The 21,654-nt window shown below is 48.0% G+C and overlaps 1 protein-coding gene across 3 annotated transcripts in view; it reads right to left on the bottom strand.

Annotated features, from left to right (window-relative positions):
• Positions 1–21,654, bottom strand: part of ELP3 (elongator acetyltransferase complex subunit 3) — a 133,545-nt gene that overhangs the window by 99,308 nt on the left and 12,583 nt on the right. For all 3 annotated transcript variants that reach the window (XM_058834602.1, XM_058834601.1, XM_058834600.1), the window contains exon 7: positions 20,878–21,032. In XM_058834602.1, the coding sequence (XP_058690585.1) occupies positions 20,878–21,032 (155 nt within the window). The remainder of the gene's footprint in view (positions 1–20,877; positions 21,033–21,654) is intronic.

Here is a 21,654-nt window from a genome sequence, read left to right on the forward strand (position 1 = left end):
CGATTTTCCGCTTTGGAAATCCATGGAAAGGGTCAAACATTGTCCTGGGCTCTTTCTGGATGTCAAACACCAGCTCTGGGTCAAATCTCCTGCAGAATTTTAGGGATATTCCGCATTTCTGACCATCCCTGTGAGCTCAGGAATGGGAATGGGGAGGATTTATGCTGGCCACGGACGCGATGGATTTGCCAGCGCCAGATCTTTGAAAACAACGCAGCTCCAGCTGCAGATCCTGCAGGAATGTCGAGGTTACAGGAAGAGGGAATTGCCTCTTTCCAAGCAGGAAAATCTGGGAAGTGGAAATGGGCAGCTCTGAAGGGAGGGACTTCAGGATGACCACACACAACAGGTGATGAAGAATTCCTGATGGAACTTCACCAACTGGATAGAGGAAACACGGAGAGCTGAGAGCTCCACCCGTGAATTCCATGGAATCGTGGAATCCTGGGATGGTTTGGGTGGGATTCATGGACATTCAATCCCATCCCAACCTCCCACCACCCCAGGGTGCTCCAGCCTTTCCTGGGACATTCGCAGGGATTCAGGGATTCTCTGGGAATTTCGGCCCAGCCAGGAATTCCTTCCCAAGTTCTCCTTTCCAGGCAATGTTGGGATTTTTGCTGAAATTTGGAGAGGGGCTTTTCCCCTCTGCAAATCCCACTTTTCCCTCGGGTGCTTCATCCCTGTGCTGGGAAAAGGTCAGGAAGGGAAGGATTTGGGGTGGGAATTCTTCCCCCTCCCCTCCTTCAGGGACCTGAAGGGTCCTCCCGCTCCAGCCCCTTCCGTGGGCACGGAATTTTCCTGCGATCCCAAACTGTCGGATCCAACTTCCTGGAAAAGCAATTCCTGCAGCCTGGGCTTCCATCTTCTCTGGTGGCTTCCCCTGCCATGGAATCCTGGAATTCCAGACTGGTTTGGGTGGGAAGGGACCGTCAATCCCATCCCATTCCAACCCTGACACCTCCCATAATCCCAGGCTGCTCCAACCTTTCCTGGGACACTTCCAGGGATCCAGGGGCAGCCACAGCTTCCCTGGGAATTCCATCCCAGCCCCTCCCCGCCCTCCCAGCACGAAATTCCTCTCCAAGATCCCAGTGGGAAGCCATTCCCTGGCTCCTGTCTCTCCAGCCCTTTGCCCAAGTTCCAGCTCTCCTGGAGCTCCTTGAGGCTCGAGAAGAGGCTACAAGGATTCCCTGGATCCTTCTCCATGTGAACATTCCCAGCTCTCCCAGCCTGGCTCCACAGGAGACAAATCTTCCCTTCATTCCTGAATTTTACCAACAAACCCCTTGGAATATTTTTCCTCCCCTGGAACACAGAATTATTTGGCATTTGTGACACGGCACTGCTGAGGATCCCCCGCATCATCATCCAGGAATAATCGGGAATCAAGACAAGAGAACAGCAGGAGATGAGAGAGGGGCAATTTTAATAATAGGCTGACCACAGAGGTTCATTATGCAAATGAGGCAGCTGCTAAGTCATGCAAATGAAGATCCACAGAAGATCTGTGCAGACAGCTTTCGTGAAGTCAGTGATTACAGAGCTGTCTGAAACAGGGAGAAATAAAGGTGAGATAATTAATTTTAATCTCCGGCGAACCTTTTGAGTGAATTCGCGGAGAAACCGCCGCCGCGCTAAGCAGACCTTCGGATCAGAAGCCTGCCTCTTAAATAAACTCATTTTTCCACATCTAAAAGGCAGCTACTCCTCCAGCAGACGCGGGGTCTGGAGCGCTTTCTCCCTCAGAGGAAGAACAGCTCTGGTGACAAAGCCTCTCCATTAAACTCTGCTCTCCAGACAAAAGCCTCGTCAGCTGAGAGACCCCAAGATCAAAGACTCAATTATTTACAGCCAACCTCCCAAATCCCCAGCCGGGATGGGGATGGCTGAGAGCCAGGAGGAGCGCGGAGAACTCCGACTCAAAGCGGGTGGAGTGACATCCTCGCTCCGAGAATCCTCACTCCTGTAAAACTCTTCTTTGGTTTGCTCGTTTTGGAGAAGCAGAGAACAGAAAAAGGCCAAAAAAAAACCCCAAAGAGAGCATGAAGAGGTGCAGGAAGCAGCAGATGCTGCAAGAAGAAGAGGCTCAATGGGTGAAGCGAAGCGATCACCAGAAAATGTTTAGGGAAAGAAGGATCTAAACCAACTCATCCACCCCAGAAAAATTGTCTGCAGGATATTCCAGCACTACTCCATCCCTGGAAGTGCCCAAGGCCAGGCTGGGCTTCCACCTGGTCCCGTGGAAGTTGTCCGGGGTGGAATGGGGTGGGCTTTAAGGCCCCTTCCCCCCCAAACCGTTCCATCATTTTATGATTCCTGAAGGGAAAGATGGAATAAATGATGGGAATTGTTGGAAGGAATGTTCCTGTTACTGTTGTTGGTAATGGATTGGGTTCCAATTCCCATAAAAAGCGGTGCTCCAAGCCCAAATCCAGCACGGTGAGCGCTCACAGCCGGGCAGGGGAAGGCCCCGCTGCTCATCCGCCCTTGGCCTATCCCAGAAAAACCCCGGATAAAAACAAACCAGCAAACGTTTGTGAGCTTAGAGTCACAGAATTATTTCAGTTTGAAAAGACCTCCGGGATCATCGAGTCCAACCATCCCCCACCACTGACCCCTGTCCCCAAATGCCACATCCACAGGGATTTTAAATCCCTCCAGGGATTCCATCACTCCCTGGGCAGCTGTGCCAGGGCTGGACAGCCCTTTCCAGGCAGGAATTGTTCCCAATATCCAACCTGAACCTCCTCTGGTGCAGCTTGAGGCCATCTCTTCTCGTCCTGGCCCTGTTCCCTGGGAAAAACCCAGTCCCCTCCTGTCAGGGAATTCCAGAGAGGAAAATTCCCTCAGGAGCCTCCTCTTCTCCAGGCTGAGCCCCTTTCCCATCTCCGTCAGATGCTCCTGGTGCTCCAAACCCTTCTCTGGACATGCTTCAGCCCCTCCATGTCCTTCTTGGAGGACAGAAGTGTCCTTAGAAAAGACCCTCAGAGTCTTGTGAAAAGATTGGAATGCTTGGAGGGTTGGGTGAGAAAAAACAAGAATTTAAATCAGCGACCGAAGGAGTCCTGGGCCAGGAAAGCTCCCGGTCTTAACTTGGGGAAAAGCAAAGATTGGGAACATCCAGCACCACAAAGAGATTTAACATGTCACAAATAAACCCCTCCTGGAGCCTCTGAGCAGCAGCAGCAGCACAGTGACATCTGTAATTGCAGAATTAAACCCAAAAATGACCCCACGGGTTTCTGAAGGGTAAAACGTGTCACTAAAACCCACGAGGATCTCGTGTGCTTAAATTACATCCTTGATCTCGATCTTGAACAACTCTGCTTTATCACAGGGCAGTCTGTGCAACACAGCCAGCAAGAATTCATTCAGCATCCACAATTTCCTGTGAATAACCCCAGAATCAGGGAATATTCTGACAAAGCAGGTGGCATCTTACTCAGCTGACATGTCTCAAAAGCTGCAGGTTTGATGATTGCCCAGAGCTGCCATTTCTGAAAGCTCAAATGCCAATTATTTGACTTTATGCTGCTCCCTTTTTATTACAACATTTTTATTACAACGTTTCAGTGCTTGCTTTATCACCAGCACCGGGATTACGACGCAGCGGTTTGGTTTCTTAGCAGCATCAGCTTCCCAAGGTTCAAGCTTTCAAATCCTGAAAAAGTTCACTAAAAATACACCCATTTATTGACTGAAACACCATTTCCCAATTTTGATAAGGCAACAGTATCTAGGCCTGCTAAAAGATAAGGGAGAACAACTTTTTTCTCCGTGAGATGCCATCAAGAGATAATTCTGATTCCTCTTCCTGTGTCACTTGGTTCAAAATCCACAATGGGATCCTTTCTGAGGTAAAAATCCTAAACCACACCCATTTTCTCCTCTTTCTCCATGTTTTTACCGCATTTTAACCCTAAGGAATGGTCCTGCCACCTGAAATCACTCCCAAAAGGAAAGGCCCAGCCCAAGCACAAGCACCTCAGCTCAAAGATACTTCAGGCCTAAACCATTATGAGGTAAAAACCCTAAAATACCCCTGTTTTCTCCTCTTTCTCAATATTTTTACCACGTTTTAACTTCAAGGAATGGATCTGCCACCCAAAAACAATCTGAAACAAAGGCCCAGTACAAGCACAAAGCAGCTCAGCTCCAAGATACTTCAGGCCTAATCCATTCTGAGGTAAAAACCCTAAAACACCCCTGTTTTCTGCTCTTTCTCAATGTTTTTACCACATTTTAACCCCAAGGAATGGCTCTGCCACCCAAAAACCCTCCCAAGAAGAAAAGGCCCAGCACGAGCACAAGTGCTTCAGTTCACAGATACTTCAGGCCAAATCCATTATGAGGTAAAAACACTAAAACACATCTAAAACACATTTGCTTCTCTTCTAAAACCCCTAAAATATATTTGCTTCTCTTTCTCAATATTTTTAACATGTTTTAACCCCAAGGAATGGCTCTACCACCCAAAAATCATCTGAAAAAAAGGCCCAGCACGAGCACAAAGCAGCTCAGCTCAAAGATACTGCAGGCCAAATCCATTCTGAGGTAAAAGCCCTAAAATACCTCTGTTTTCTTCTCTTTCTCAATATTTTTACCACATTTTAACCCCAAGGAATGGCTCTGCCACCCAAAATCCCTCCCAAGCACAAGTGCTTCAGTTCAAAGATACTTCAGGCCAAATCCATTATGAGGAAAAACCCGAAAACACACTGAAAACACGTTTGCTTCTCTTCTAAAGCCCTTAAATCTTATTTGCTTATATTTCTCAATATTTTTACCATGTTTTAACACCAAGGAATGGCTCTACTACCCAAAAATCATCTGAAAAAAAGGCCCAGCACAAGTGGCTCAGTTATAAGATGCTTCAGACCTAATCATTCTGAGGTAAAAACCCCAAAACTCCCCCATTTTCTCCTCTTTCTCAATATTTTTACCATGTTTTAACCCCAAGGAATGGCTCTACCACCTAAAAATATTCTGATAAAAAGGCTCAGCACGAGCACAAGTGGTTCAGTTCAAAGACACTTCAGGCCAATCCATTATGAAGTAAAAACCCTAAAACACGTTTGCTTCTCTTCTAAAGCCCCTAAACTATATTTTCACCCCTTTCTCAATATTTTTACCATGTTTTAACACCAAAGAAATGGCTCTACCACCTAAAAACCCTCTGATAAAAAGGCCCAGCACAAGTGGTTCAGTTATGAGATGCTCCAGGCCTAAACCATTATGAGGTAAAAACCCTAAAACACACCAAAAACACGTTTGCTTCTCTTCTAAAACCCTTAAAACATATTTGGTTATATTTATCAACATTTTTACCATGTTTTAACACCAAGGAATGGCTCTACCACCCAAAAATCTTACGAAAAAAAGGCCTAGCATGAGCACAAAGCAGCTCAGCCCAAAGATACTGCAGGCAAAATCCATTATGAGGAAAAACCCTAAAACACACTGAAAACACATTTGCTTCTCTTCTAAAACCGTTAAAACATATTTGCTTATATTTCTCAATATTTTTACCATGTTTTAACCCCAAAGAAATGGCTCTACCACCCAAAAATCATCTGAAACAAAGGCCCAGCAAGAGCACAAGCAGCTCAGCTCAAAGATACTTCAGGCCTAATCCATTCTGAGGTAAAAACCCCAAAACACCCCTGTTTTCTTCTCTTTCTCAGAATTTTTACCACATTTTAACCCCAAACAAATGGCTCTATCACCCAAAAATCTTACGAAAAAAAAGGCCCAGTATGAGCACAAAGCAGCTCAGCTCAAAGATACTTCAGGCCAAATCCATTATGAGGTAAAAACCCTAAAACACACTGAAAACACATTTGCTTCTCTTCCAAAACCGCTAAAATATATTTTCTCCTCGTTCTCAATATTTTTATCATGTTTTAACCCCAAGGAATGGCTCTACCACCCAAAAACCCTCTGAAACAAAGGCCCAGCACAAGTGGCTCAGTTATGAGATGCTTCAGACCTAATCATTCTGAGGTAAAAACCCCAAAACTCCCCCATTTTCTCCTCTTTCTCAATATTTTTACCACGTTTTAACCCCAAGGAATGGCTCTACCACCCAAAAATATTCTGATAAAAAGGCTCAGCACGAGCACAAGTGGTTCAGTTCAAAGACACTTCAGGCCAATCCATTATGAAGTAAAAACCCTAAAACACGTTTGCTTCTCTTCTAAAGCCCCTAAACTATATTTTCACCTCTTTCTCAATATTTTTACCATGTTTTAACACCAAAGAAATGGCTCTACCACCTAAAAACCCTCTGATAAAAAGGCCCAGCACAAGTGGTTCAGTTATGAGATGCTCCAGGCCTAATCATTCTGAGGTAAAAACCCCAAAACACCCCTGTTTTCTTCTCTTTCTCAATGTTTTTACCACATTTTAATCCCAAGGAATGGCTCTACCACCCAAAAATCATCTGAAACAACGGCCCAGCAAAAGTGGCTCAGTTATGAGACGCTTCATTCTGAGGTAAAAACCCCTAAACACCCCATTTTCTCCTCTTTCTCAATATTTTTACTATGTTTTAACCCCAAGGAATGGCTCTACCACCTAAAAATAATCTGAAAAGAAGGCCCAGCACGAGCACAAGTGGCTCAGTTAAGAGCCTCTTCAGGCCTAATCCAGGCAGGATTGTTTGCATGGACTAATTAACCGCCTGGCTGTAACGAGGAGCAGGAATGGCAGCTGCCAGAGAGGAAATTTTTATGTTTTATTTTTATTTCCCTCACAGCTTCCATCCAGGACCTCTGGGCAAGGTCTGGAAGGATCCTGCCACTCCTGCCAACGAGGCCGGAGCCGCTCCTGCCACGCTGGGCTGATAAATGCGTAATTATCCCAAAAGCCGTAATCACTGCCTGCTCTCAGAGACATCCAAGCAGGTCCTGAAAGCTCTGTCTTAGCTCAGGAAGCAAAATAAATAATTAAAAAATAATAAAAAAAAAAAAAAGACACTGAACAGAAAAACCCTGACAAGACCTTCTCACACTGCTGGGTTTTTCGAGCCTGCGGTGTTTTCATCCATCAAGTTCACGGCAACAACGATTCAGAGAACTTTTTTTTTTTCCTTTTCTTTCCCAGCAACAAATTATTAGCCAGCTGTAACTGCAAACACCAGGATGAATTAACATATGCTGGAGTGAAATATTTCCAACAAGGAAAATGCGTGGCTGGAACGGGAGCTGAGTTGAAACCTCTTTTTTTTTTTACCCACTGTCATAAAAAAATAAATGTTTAGAGGGGAAAAAAAAAACCCCAAACAAGGCTAATTTAGGCAAAGCAGTGCTTATCTCCTCCTCCCTTATGTGAGCTCTCTGCTTTTCCCAGTGAACAGAGCCAAATTACAGCTTGGAAATTACGACTTCACGTTTCTCCTGGCAGAAAAGCAGCAACGCCAGGTCCCAGACTCCTGGCACTGAAATTCAGGGAGACCTGAGTCTGGAATTGGACTCCCTGATGTTTTTAGTGGTTGTGGTGTTCCCAGGATCAGGCAGCTCAGTGTTTGGTCCCTCTCAGCCCAACCACGGCCTGCAAAAGGAAATTATTCCTTTGGATTTAATTCCCATTTCACCAGATACCGCCAGTTCTTGTTGTGTCAGAGAAAAACCAACATTTATCCTCCTTTTCTCTTCTCTGTGCCACCCAGGACCTCATAAATCTCTGTTATATCTCTCTCAAACATCTTTTCCCTGCTTCCACAGCATCATTTTCCCCCTCCCTGATTTTTAAAGGGAAGAAATGAGCAAAGTTCAAGCTGTGAACGAGGCGGCTCCACGACACCATTTCCCACTTTCCTCTCTACTCCCATCGCTGTAATTTCTCACACTGAGCTGGTTTTTTAACTAACACCAAGCACCAGGGCTGTGCTTCTCACAGTTATCAACTAAAACTTTAAAATCTTACTCCTGAGCGGCATCAACCAACTTGGAGATGGTGGTTTTGTGGTAAAAACAGGAAAATCTCTTTTATAAACAATATTTTATATATATTTATATATACATATACACTGATTTTCTCCTGCCCTCTCACACCAGGTCAAAACAACCTGTTCCAGCCCAGGGACACCGCTAACGATGGCTGTTGTGTTAATTAATCATTTAATCCATCTCTTAGCATCTTTCAGTAATTTCTGCACACAAAACCTCCACTCTCATTGCCACAATCCGGTGAAGGGTTTTTAGAAGCCCAGGCAAAGTGACAGAGATTTGTCAAATGCTTCAGAGAAAAGCCACGAGCCGAATGTGTTGTTGAAAGCGTTTCTTGTAGCCAGAGGGCAGGAATTCATCTGCCACACGATGGGAACAAGAACCTCTCTGTGCTCAATCTACGTAAAGAAGGAGGCGCTTTGGGGTTTCAGCAGCTGAAGGAAAACAAAATCTTGTCCTGATAAATAAAACCGAGGCCCGACGCATCAGCAAAACGCATTTTGCAATGTGTCTGGAAGAGGAAAACGCACAATGAAATGTAAAATGTGCCATGTTTGATTTATCAGGTGAGGAGGGATCACGCTTTGCTTCACCGCGAGCTTCAATCTCGGATCAACGCGTGAATGTCGGTAAAAGAAAGCCGAGGATTCATCTCAGATATGGGGAATCCAGCACACCACCGATCATCCCAGCTCGGGTTTTCTGCAGCTGGGATGAAGAGGTGATGGATGAAACCGTCCCAAAGCTCCTGTCCCACGGATTTCCCGTCTCCTTTAATTCCCACTAACGGCACCTGGTGATGACACCCGAGGAAAAGAAGGCACGAAAGTCATCCTGAAAGATGTGACAAAGCTACGAAAAAGGGAAGGAATGGTTCAGAGGATTGAAGTTTGAGAGGCCTGTGAAGATCTGGGCCTGCTACAGGTGAGGGTGAGGTTCCCTGTGCCAACCTGCAGCTCATCCCCCATCCACAATCACAGAATTAGGAATTTATTAAGCTTGGAAAAGACGTTTAATTCCAACCAGCATCGCCAAGCCCAGCACCCAGACCCTGTCCAAAGCACCGCTAAACTGATTTCTTTTTAAAGGTAATGACCAGCCCTGCCAGGCTACCAAACCCACGCTGAACTGGGAGAAATCCCATTTCTGAGGGATAAAATCCCATTTCTGAGGGATAATAACCCCGACAGGGATGATTTTCCAAACCAGTTTTCGGCCGGCGATGCAAGAGGAGAGCTCGGAACAAAGCGATGCTCAGCACAAAGAGAGAAAATTGGAGATGCTTGGAGCCCTGGCGTTTCTGAAAGAACCAAATGCTTTTCTCAGGAATCATTTGGGGATTTCACAGAACCACACAATCACCGAGCGGTTTGGGGTGGAAGGGACCTTAAAGGCCATCCTGTCCCCACCCCCTGCAATGAGTAGTGACACCTTCCACCACCCCAGCTGGCTCTGAGTCTCATCCAACCTGGCCTGGAACTCTTTTAGGGATGAGGCAGCCACAGTTTCTGTGGGAAAACTCTGCCAGGGCCTCCCCACTACGAGGGAGGAGCGATCCAAGGAGTGATTTCCGTGCAGTAATTCAGGATAAACGCTCACGAGCGTCTCTTCGCTTCGAGCTTCTCCTTTCAGGGAGCGAAAAGCAGGAGGTTTGGGCAGCATTCAGCCAAATATTTCATTTTGGTCTCTCCTCTCAGTTTTGCCAGCTCTTTGCCACAGGGAGCACGGAGCACTCTCAGCCTGAAGAACAAAACCTGGTGGAAAACTTCCATGAGGAGAGGCCCCCCAAGATTTGTCCTTGGTTTTTCTCATCTCTGCGGCGCGATTACTTCGGGGAAAACTTGAAAGGAAAACCATTCTGCCTGTTGCCAAATCAATACAATCAACCATTAGGTCATAATTATAAAGACAAGCTTCCCAGGGAACAGTCAATACTGAGTTGCAGGCGTGGGCTAACAAAGGATGCAGGAAGTGAACAAAAAAACACAACAATCTCCTTACATCTAAAATTACGGAATAAACGACACGACAGCCTCTTTTATTAAATCCGCCCTGAAATTCGAGTTTTTTTCCTGCTGTGCTTGATGAGAGAGACGGAGCTGGGTGAGACTGACACGGACTCTCAAAAAACCCAGCTCCAATTTCAGCTCTGATATCGACTCGCTGCGGCCTAAGGAAAGTTGTGTACTCTCAGGAACAGCCACTTCTCAGCTTTTCCTGGGGAAAAACACTGCAAACTGAAGGCCCTGAAAGTGCTGCTGCATAAACCAAGCGTCCAGCCCAGCCCTTTGCTCTTTTGGTTTCTTTATCCACCTCTTAAATGAGACTGAGCTCGTCCCCATCTGACTCCGCCAGAGAAAACATTTAGCTCGAGGAAGGAAAACAGCTTGATTGCTGCTTTGAGGAAACGAAGGAATTGTATCCATAAAATTATAAAGAGAACTAATAAAAAGCAGCCATCAGCCAGAATTGCCAGCGGAGATGCCGTGGTTTAGCTCATCTTGATCTCCTGCCAAAGCAAGTCCCTCACCTATAAAGCTGCGATAGGATGGCGCTCGAAAAAGTGGAAAATGTGAAAATCCTCGTTTTCCCCCCTAAAACACTCCTGGGCTTGCTGCAGCAGCTCCAGGAACTCCTTTTGCTCCCTCCTGCAGCTCCGAGGTGCCCACAGCTCCTCCTCCTCGGCACGGGGCTGGAAGGAGATGAGCTTCAAGGCCCTGGCCAAGCCGATTTTATGATTTTACTCAACTTTTAACGGTGGTTGAGTCATTGTTTGGGAGATGATTTCAGCTTTCAGCTGCTGCATCGTCCTCGGGCACAGCCATCCCTCACCGCTCCAGGGACCGTGTGTTGTCCCGAGGAGAAACTTCCCGGGATGGGCGGAGGTGAAATAATTCCTGTCACGGATAAAACCCCTCCTCAAAGGGCAGAACCCGGATTTTAATCAGAAATACACAGAGAGGAGAAATCCAAAGGTGAGCGACCGCCCGTGTCTTCCCCGAGGCGGGGAAAAGCAGGGATTGTGGGTGCTGGCCTCTCCTGCCAAGGAACAAGGGATGGGATGACAGGGAACGGCCTCAAGATGTGCCAGAGGTGGTTTCGATGGGATATTGGGAATAATTTCATCCCTAGAAGGGTTGGAATGAGCTGCCCAGGGCAGCGGTGGAGTCACCATGCCTGAAGTGCCCAAAAACATGGATGTGGCACTTGGGACGTGGTTTAGTGCTGCTGGCTGGACTTCATGACCTCAGAGGTCCTTTCTAAACTGAATTATTCCATGATTCCATGGTCTGGAAAAGAGAAGTGAACCAGAGACTGGAAGGTGCAGGAGGATCTTCCATAAAGCAAGGATTGGAGGAGCTCAAGGAGCCAGAAATGGGAGCTGGAGGTGGAAACTCCTCCTGTCCCTCCTTGGGGTGGGATCCTCTCACCTCCCCGACAATCACAGCAGGAGCTGGATCCCTCCCCGCTGATTTCACCTCCTCCAAGGGTTCCTCAGGCACCCAGGAACACCCAAGCCGAGCTCTGAACCCGCCAGCTAAACCCACACCTCACCCCAGAGCTGCCAGAGGGAAAAAAAGGGAGATTATTTTCACCCAGGGAACCAATTCCCACCGATTTCCGAATTTTCAGAGCAGCGCGCCGACCGTCTCCGCAGATGGAGCAGGCCAAGGTCGTGCAGAGAGAGTTAAAAAACGAGGTCACCGCACACCCCAGACAGAGGGTGAGCAAACCAAGGCTGCACAAACACCCTCCAGCTTTTGAGCATCCCAACTTCCCGAACTTCTGAGCCGTGAGAAGCGCAGGACTCCCGCTGCCACGCGTATTTCAAACCAAACAGCCCCTGCTCTGCCGCAGCAAAACCCCGACACCCTCCCGGAAAAGTATGAAAATTAAACCCGTTTTTTTGTGTGTGTGTGTGTTTTTTTCCCCCGTTCCGCACCGATTGCGCCCACCATGTCACCAGAAAATGAGTTTTCTTTCAAATTAATTTAGCGCCGTTGAAAGGCGGCGGCTCTGGGTTTACAGCGTCAATGAGGCGAGCAGAGCACAGCTGAGGGAACCATAAACCACATCTCCCCGTTTCACCAGCTCGTTTTCATCGGGGCTGCAAAGCAATCTCTGCGGGAGAAGGGGAGCGCGGGTCCCCCGGCAGCGCCGCAGGGCATGGGATGATGGGTTTGGATCGCTCGCGTCCTTCTGCGGCTCAGAGAAATTGGTGATGTTCGAGTTGGTGCCTGCTCGGAAAATCAGAATACGGCAGCGGCTGCTCCTGTGAGCTGCAGGATGGGGTGAACCACGACGGGATTCACCCAAGGGTGGTGTCAGTGATGAGGGGATTCACCCAAGGGTGGTGTGAACAATGAGGGGATTCACCCAAGGGTGGTGTGAACGATGAGGGGATTCACCCAAGGGTGGTGTCAATGACGAGGGGATTCACCCAAGGGTGGTGTGAACGATGAGGGGATTCACCCAAGGGTGGTGTAAAGGACGAGGGGATTCACCCAAGGGTGGTGTCAACGATGAGGGGATTCACCCAAGGGTGGTGTAAAGGATGAGGGGATTCACCCAAGGGTGGTGTAAACAACAAGGGGATTCACCCAAGGGTGGTGTGAACAAGGGGATTCACCCAAGGGTGGTGTCAATGATGAGGGGATTCACCCAAGGGTGGTGTGAACAACGAAGGGATTCACCCAAGGGTGGTGTCCATGATAATGGGATTCACCCAAGGGTGGTGTGAACAAGGGGATTCACCCAAGGGTGGTGTGAACGATCAGGGGATTCACCCAAGGGTGGTGTCAATGATGAGGGGATTCACCCAAGGGTGGTGTAAAGGACGAGGGGATTCACCCAAGGGTGGTGTAAAGGATGAGGGGATTCACCCAAGGGTGGTGTCAACAACGTGGGGATTCACCCAAGGGTGGTGTGAACAAGGGGATTCACCCAAGGGTGGTGTCAATGATGAGGGGATTCACCCAAGGGTGGTGTGAACAAGGGGATTCACCCAAGGGTGGTGTCAAGGATGAGGGGATTCACCCCAAAATCTCATTTGTGCGCATGACCCCGTTCTCTCTCCAACATCACCTCTGGATCAGCGGCAGGATGGGAATTACGAGTGCGTGATTGCCGGGCCGGGTTCAGACTCCCACAGGTGGCCAAGCCCTGGATAAAGCTCCATCTCCAGGCACCCACCCCAGCTGGCCACTCGGATCCCATCCCACCATTAACGTTTTAGCGCGGGTCACCGGAGAACTCGTGGTGCTCTGCCAAATTACACAGGCACGGCGGCGAAAGCGAGCAAAGAATTCCCTCTGGCAGGTGTTCAGCAGTAATTTGCTGAAAACCTACAGGAAGAAGCAGGGAAATTCATTATTTAGCTCTGACAATGTCATGACCGCTAAGGCCGGTGCTGTTTGCAGCGGCGCGGGATAAAACGCGGCTTTATGAATATCGCTGATTTTGGGGCGGCTCCAATTCCTCAGGAAACGCCTGGGAATCCTTGGAGGAAGATGGGTTTGGTTCCAGCATCCCTCTCGGAAAACCCAAAACCACACAACTTCACGGGGCCACAAGTGTGGGTTTGGCTTCCTCGCGTGTTTGGTTCCGAGTTGGAATGTTTCACAGGGGCAGATAACGGGATAAGCAATCCCATGCCACAGCTGAGGAAGGAAATGGAAAGCTCCCCGTCATGAGATTAGGATCTGATGAAATGACTTTTTGCTTAGAGAGCTTCCAAATAACATCAACTCCAGCAGTTAAAAGTTGGAAAACGCAGCAGGAAATCAGCAGCACCGAGGGCAACAAAGGCCAGACAGCTTTGGGGTAAAATTCCCTAAATTCTGCAAAACTCACGAAGGTATTTAGGGATTAAACACTTGGTGACAAACAGGTTTTAATGGGAAATATCAAATGGTTTGGGTGGGAAGGGACCTCAAAGCTCATCCCATTCCAACCTTGGCACCTTCCACAACCGCAGGTCTGGGGCACTTCCAGGGATGAGGAACCGCAGCCTCCCTGGGAAACCTGTGCCAGTGCCTCACCACATCCGAAGCTGGAAACAAAGAAAACCTGTCTGTCTTCCCAGAATTATTAGGAGCTAGGCTCCAAATCTCTGGGAACAAAAGGAAATTTAGGCAGATTTTCTGCTGTAAACGATCTGGCACTAAAACAACAGCCACTTATCTCCTGCCTGGCCCGCTGGGATGTCCGGAGGGATTTGACAGACAAGCTCCGATGGATCCAGCCACGGCAATTTCCAACGCCGCCGCCTCTCCCTATTCCCTTCCTCCTGCCAGGAGGGGACACGGGGCCGGTGAGTCCCCACATCCCAAAATTGCCGCTGGAAACAGAGCTGGAATTGGAGCTGAACCCGGCAATTTGGAGCTTCAAGAGCCTCCCTGTCACTGCACCCACTCATTATGGCAGGGCGAGGGGTGGGAGCTGACTGTCAAAGCCCGGCAATTTTTAATTTCCCACTCCCCCCGGGGCAGAGAAGGAGCTCCTTCAATCGCTCTCCTCCCCAGAATTCCACGGATTTGCCCCGGGGTGAGCCGTGGCAGCTGAAGGGCGAGGAGCTGCCTGCTGTGGAAGGGGTCACCTGGAGCAGAGGGTCAAGGTAGATGAAAGGAGAACAGCATGAATCACTGCAGAGTGAGTCAAAGCCCGGCTTGTTTTTTCTCGCTGGAGTCACAATTAGCACTCGGCAAGCTCAATTAAGAGACATTAGCGGAACGAGCTCCGTATGGCAACGGAGCCCTGGAATTGCAGGGCAGCTTCTTCCCTGCCTGCAGGAGGCAGGAGGTGAAATGGGTTTGCTCTGACCCCTGGCCAGGAGGGTTTCTCGCTCCGGGGTCAGTGGAATACAGGCACGGGCTCAACGCGCTCGTCCGTTACCCCACGGGTTTCAGAGTGCCCCAAAAGCCGAGCAAAAAGGCTGAATTTTGGTTAAAATGCAGCAAGAACAAGCCCAGGCTTCCCTGCAGGAACCTGTCTCCCAGAAAAGGTGCAAAAGTCTTATTTGGGGGAATTCAGATCAGGCTTTAACTTTATAAAGCACTGTTTTTTTAAAAGCAGGTTTGTTCCTCAGTATTGAAAAGCAAATTCAGGCATTGCTGAGTTGTGAACCTTCAAAAAAAAAAATAAAAAAAAATCAGAGAATTCCAGACTGGTTTGGGTGGGAAAGGACCCCAAAGCTCATCCAGTTCCAGCCCCAACACCTTCCCCTATCCCAGGTTACTCCAGCCTGGCCTTGGACACTTCCTGGGACCCAGGGGCAGCCACAGCTTCTCCGGGAATTCTGTGCCAGCCTCACAGCCAAGAATTCCTTCCCTAAATCCCATCTATCCCTGCCCTCTGCCTCCAGCCACCACGATTCCCTGGAGCAACCGCAGCTTCCGCCAGGAGAATCGCTGGTGTCCGAAATTAACCTGGGAATTTGGGAATGGCGGGGGTTGGAAGAGGCCTCTGGAGACCACGCGGCCACCAGCAGGTTCAGGATCACATCCAGGTGGGATCTGAGGATCCCCAGACCCCAGAACCTCTCTGATCCGTCATCCTCCAAGCAATTTTCCTTTCACACACAACACAAACCCCACCATCTGATAAGTCACACAAAGCACATTTGTCACTGCTCTGATCCGGCCTCCTCCGATTTCCAGCTGGGATTTAAAAAGGAATCTGGAGCTCCACATCCTGAACCAAGCACTGCAGGAACTGCCAGGGCTCGGGCTTTGCCATTCTCCCTCCGTGGATTAATCCTAAACTCTGATCATTTACAACCCGTGTCCTCTGCTTCAGCAGAGCTCGGATTTGTCCTCTTCCCAAAAAAAAATCAATCCGGCTTCTGGGATAGCTGAAGGGAACTTCCCTCCCCACCGGGATAATTGTGGATAACTGCTCCCCAGCTCCAGGGGGGACACAGATAATGCTGGAACACAAAAGGACTCCTGGCACCGGCAATCGATGGAAATCCGAGGAAAAGGTGGAGTCGGGAGCTGCAGTTGCTCCAGGAGGAATCAAGTGCAGCAATGGCTGCTCAGAGTTCTGGGATTTAAGGTGGGAAATGAGCTTTTTGAGGGGCTGATTGGATCTGTTTTGGGAATATTTGTGTCTGCTCTGCTCCTGGATGTTGTCTCACCAGTGTCAGGTGCACCAGACACCTGAACTGCATCTCCTTACTTGGTCACACGCAGCCTTATCAGATATCAGGCAACCCAAAACACGAAGATAAAAATGATCAATTACTCCTGTGGCTCTCAAGATGCTGAAATCACGGAAATGGTGAAAATCACGGAAGGGTTTGGGGTGGGAAGGGACCTTCAAGATGGCCCAATTCCAACCACCTGCAGGCACCTTCCATTGGATCAGGCTGCTCCAGCCTGGCCTTGGACACTTCCAGGGGATCCAGGAGCAGCCTCGGCTGCTCTGGGAATTCTCTCCAAGGGCCACAGCCAGGAATTCCTTCCCAATATCCCATCCATCCCTGCCCCCTGGCAGTGGGAAGCCATTCCCTGTATCCTGTCCCTCCATCCCTCGTCTCAGGTCCCTCTCCAGCTCTCCTGGAGGTCCTGGAAGGGGCTGGGAGATGTCCCTGGCTCCTCACCAGGTGAACATCCCCAGCTCTCCCAGTCCAGAGCTGCTGGTGCAGTCCCAGGAGCTGCAGATTCCTGATTTCCCTGCTTTCTCCCAAAGCTCTCCTTGGGCCTGGTTCCCTCATTAGGAGTCAGCTCCCGGCTGCTGCGGTGACTCACGGTGGCAGCTCAATAAGCCCAACACCCCTCATGACTCACGGGTCAGGTGAGAGGAGCAGCAACTCTCATTTGCATCTGCATTTTTACACCTTCCCGGGCTCTGATTGTCCTCAGCAAAGAGCAAAAAAGCAGCCGCAATCAACTCAACACTCCCGGCCTTGATGGGAGCGGCTCCCGGGGAAAAGATTCTCCAGAGGGAGAAAAAAATCCATCCTGCAGCGCTTCTCCGGCGATTGCAGAATTCTTAATAATTCCAAACCTGCTCCTAAGAAAAGGGAAGCTTATCTCCAAGCCCACAGCCCGGCTCGATGGGCACCCAGAAGGGCCCAGAAATTCCGAAGTGGAGCTCTCTCGGTGAGAAAAATTAAAACTTCTCAGTCTTCTCGCGCACAGAAACAAAGATCCCCCCTGGCTCTGCAATTCTTCACCCACTCCTCGGCCAAACTATTTCTCAAAGCAAACCCAAGCACCTCCAGCAAAGATTTCTGTCTGAAAGGTCTAAAAAAGCGTTTATTACCCCAAAAGGGAGGTGCTGCAGAAATATTAAAACCCAGCAGCGCTTTCTCAGGGCATTAATTTCCTTCCTCCCTGTGAAAAGCCTGGAAGTTTCCCTGTTTATCTTTACCAAAAAATAAAAAAATCACACTTTTGGGCGATGAGTTCGTGCATTTATCTGCAAGAGAAAGCAGAAGGGAACTCGGGATTTCAGCTGGAATCCAAGGGCTGAGGTGGTTTGAGGGATAATTTCTTTATCCTGGCTGGAAGCGGCCGTCCCCGTGAGCGAGGGACAGGCTGGACCTGCAGGGCGGGCTCTGCTCCGTTCTGCTGGGAAGCGCACGGAATCGCATCCTTTTTATCAGATTAGCTGCGAGCAGCGGCCTCAGAGGGCTGATCCAGACGAAGCATGGCAAGAAGAAAATTGAAAACTACGTCGGGAGGAGGATGGATGCCAGATTGATGGTCCCTCAGGTCGGGTCGGCGCGCCGCCGCCGCCGCGACGGCAGAGCGGAGCGCGGGTTTGCGACAAAAAACGGGAATTGTTGGGTGAAAAAACGGTTTTGCTGGGTAGAAAAGGGGAAAATTGGGGTTTGGAGCAAGATGGGAGACAGGAAGGGGTCCCTGTCCATGGCAGGGGGTGGGATGGGATGAATGAAGGTCCCTTCCAACCCAAACCACGCCAGGATTCTGAGATCCTTTCCTGGCTGAAAGGCCTTTCCCATATGAAGGACTCTCTGCATAAAACCTAAATTAAATAATGATTTACCCAAGGAATAAAGGTCCAGATTCCCATTTGGAACAAGGGTTGAGAGAGGCAGATCCCAGGGCCCTGCTGAGCACAGAACAGGGAAAACACTCCCAGAACTCCTCACAATCTCTGCTGAAACCTCCCAGGATTCTGAGATCCTTTCCTGGCTGAAGGGCCTTTCCCACATGAAGGAATCTCTGTATAAAACCTAAATTAAATAATGATTTGATGAAAGAATAAAGGTCCAGAACCTCAATCAGAGCAAGGATTGAGAGAGGCAGATCCCAGGGTCCTGCTGAGCACAGAACAGGGAAAACACTCCCAGAACTCTTCACAATTCTCTGCTGAAACCTCCCAGGATTCTGAGATCCTTTCCTGGCTGAAAGGCCTTTCCCACATGAAGGAATCTCTGTACAAAACCTAAATTAAATAATGATTTACCCAAGAAATAAAGGTCTAGAATCCCATTTGGAGCAAGAATAAAGGTCCAGAACCTCAATCAGAGCAAGGGCTGAGAGAGGCAGATCCCAGGGTCCTGCTGAGCACAAAACAGGGAAAACACTCCCAGAACTCCTCACAATCTCTGCTGGAATCGGTGGCAAAGGAGCTGAAACCTCACCAGGATTCTGAGATTCTGAGATCCTGGCTGAAGGGCCTTTCCCATATGACAGAATCTCTGCATAAAATCTAAATTAAATTATTTACCCAAGGAATAAAGCCTCCAGAATCCCATTTGGAGCAAGGGCTGAGAGAGGCAGATCCCAGGGCCCTGCTGAGCACAAAACGGAAAACACTCCCAGAACTCCTCACAATTCTCTGCTGAAACCTCCCAGGATTCTGAGATTCTTTCCTGGCTAAAGGGCCTTTCCCACATGAAGAAATCTCTGTATAAAACCTAAATTAAATAATGATTTGACAAAAGAATAAAGGTCCAGAACCTCCATCAGAGCAAGGGTTGAGAGAGGCAGATCCCAGGGTCCTGCTGAGCACAGAACAGGGAAAACACTCCCAGAACTCTTCACAATTCTCTGCTGAAACCTCCCAGGATTCTGAGATCCTTTCCTGGCTGAAGGGCCTTTTCCACATGAAAGAACCTCTGCACAAAATCTAAATTAAATAATGATTTACCCAAGAAATAAAGGTCTAGAATCCCATTTGGAGCAAGAATAAAGGTCCAGAACCTCCATCAGAGCAAGGGCTGAGAGAGGCAGATCCCAGGGCCCTGCTGAGCACAGAACAGGGAAAACACTCCCAGAACTTCTCACAGCCCATGCTGGAATCGGTGAGATTATGAGGAGAACAGGGAAAACACTCCCAGAACTCCTCACAGCCCCTGCTGGAATCGGTGAGATTATGAGGAGAACAGGGAAAACACTCCCAGAACTCCTGACAATCTCTGCTGGAATCGGTGGAGGAGCTGAAACCTCACCACAAAAAGCAATAAATTCCACCTTGACTGCTCATTTCAAGTGTCACTGACCACCCCAACCAAGGCTGCAGCCGCACAGGGCAGCTCCAGCAGCACAAGAAGCACCAGCTCTGATTCATCTCCAAACCCATCTTCTCCAACCTGCAGGAAAATGCAACTCGGGCGACTCCCACAGAACTCCATTTACCCGGCACTCGGCGTCAGTTTCATGTCACAAATCTAAAACAAACCTTTATTTATCTGCTGAAGAGCCCACGCGCTGCCAGGGCAGCCTTTTTTGTCTGCTCTGACTCCGCCGGCTCCTTTTGGGGTTTAAAATTGCCCTGGCAGAAATAGTTCCCTTCTAATCTGCAGAGCAAAGGCCAGGCTGCTTGAAATGTTATTTTAATATAAAATCAGCTTAAGACACCTGCAGCAAAGGGGGGGAAAAAAAAAAGAAATAAAAAATGGACTTCCCACACCGTGAATCACAGCAGTAATTGGAAAGGACAACCTGCAACCTTCCTTTCCCCGAGGAGCTGTGTCCTTCAGAAACTCTTTGCCCAACTTGTTTGATATTTTATCTCCATAAAAGCCACTCGGGAAGAGCAGCAGGGAGCTTTTTGTTCGGTCTTTGAGCGACGAGAGGTGGGGAAAAAATGGAAAAGGGAAATAAAAAAAAAATAAAGCAAGGAAAAGCAGCCCAAGAGTTTGGTGCCCTCCAGAGGAAAAACCAAATTAAGTCGCGGCTTTGAGATACAAAGGATTGGGTCTGAAATCACAGTTCTGAAATCACAGTTCTGAAATCACAGTTCTAAAATCACTTCTGCTGGAGATAAAAGTTCTAAAATCCCTTCCCCTGGGAGAGAACAGCTCTAAAATCACTTCTTGACAACGACATCACAAATAAAAACCCACCACCACAAGGCAGCAGCAAACCGAACCCACCCAAGGTGGGGGGGACGCTCATTTATTCAACAACACCAAAAACACCAAACCTTTGTTTGTTTTCTCTTTTTGTTGTCCAAAAAGCAGAGAAAATTCGGTATTTGAATGGATGTGAATGGATGATGAGATTTTTGGGGCTGGAAGGGGCCGGCAGCGCTGACGCTCTGCGGGGCTGAGTCATTCCTGACGTGCCAGCTCCCCCTCCCCAGCTGCAGGGGAGAAATGAAGAATAAATCCTTCGTCACAACTCCGGAGCGAGGTGACGAGGCGTGACGGGGCTGGCTGCAAAGCCAAAAAAAAAATCAGGAGCAGGGGGGGGGAAAAATTTGGATTTTCCTGCGTTTCCAGGGGTCTGTTTGCTGCTGCTCTGCAGAGCTAGAAATATTCTGTGCCCAAAAATATGCTTAGATGAGCGTTCCCTTCAAAAATAGCATTAAAAAATGAGATATTACCCCCCAAAAAATTAATTATATGATTAAAAAAAATTTTAAAAATTTATAATAATTAAAAATTGAGTTTTCCTGGGTGTTTTCAAAGAATAAATTGATTTAAAGTCCAGAAGGAATTCCCCACCTGACGGCCTCCGCCACGCTGTTGGAAGTGTGACCCGACAAGGCGTCGTGCAGGTTCCTGATGAAATAATCTCTGTAATCCTCAGGTAAAGCCATGAAAGTCCCACCCATCACGATAAATTCCACTTTGTCCACGCTGTGGCCCAGCTGCTTCAGCTGGGAAATTAAAAATATCAGGGGAAAAAAAACATCAGTCGAGGATTTATCTAGAGATTTGTTGATTTTCTTGTGCTGTGTTTCCTTCTTTTGTTGTTTTATCGATGAGAAATTAATGTTTTCGTATGGGTTTTTTATAACCAACTTGCAAAAAAACCCCTCAAAAGTCATTTTTTTTCCTCTATTTTTTTACTCTTTTTTTTACTTTTTAACTCTACTCAGTGCAGGTATTGAACTCAGCCAGTGTGGAGGATTTTCCTGAAAAATCAGAATTATTTGGGTTGCTGGTTCCAGTTGGAAATAACTCAAATTTGGCCAAAAAGTCAAATTAAACCTCCTTGAATCTCCTTCAATCCATGTAGAACAAACTCTCCTTAAAATCTCCAGGGAGAAAAAGACTGAATTCATGGAGAATTTTCCAATGGATTTGGAGATAAAGAGATGCATATAATAAAAAAATAAATAAATTATAATTAAGCAAATAAGTGTTATTATTTATTATTTAAATTAATATTAATTTAATTGATCACAGCTCAACAGGACCCAGAAACTTTTCACATCCAGCTCTCCAAGAAACACCCAAATAAAGCAATTTTGGAATTACTATTAAAAATCATTTATA

The sequence above is a fragment of the Poecile atricapillus genome, chromosome 3 (genome assembly GCF_030490865.1).
Source record: "Poecile atricapillus isolate bPoeAtr1 chromosome 3, bPoeAtr1.hap1, whole genome shotgun sequence".
NCBI lineage: Eukaryota > Metazoa > Chordata > Aves > Passeriformes > Paridae > Poecile > Poecile atricapillus.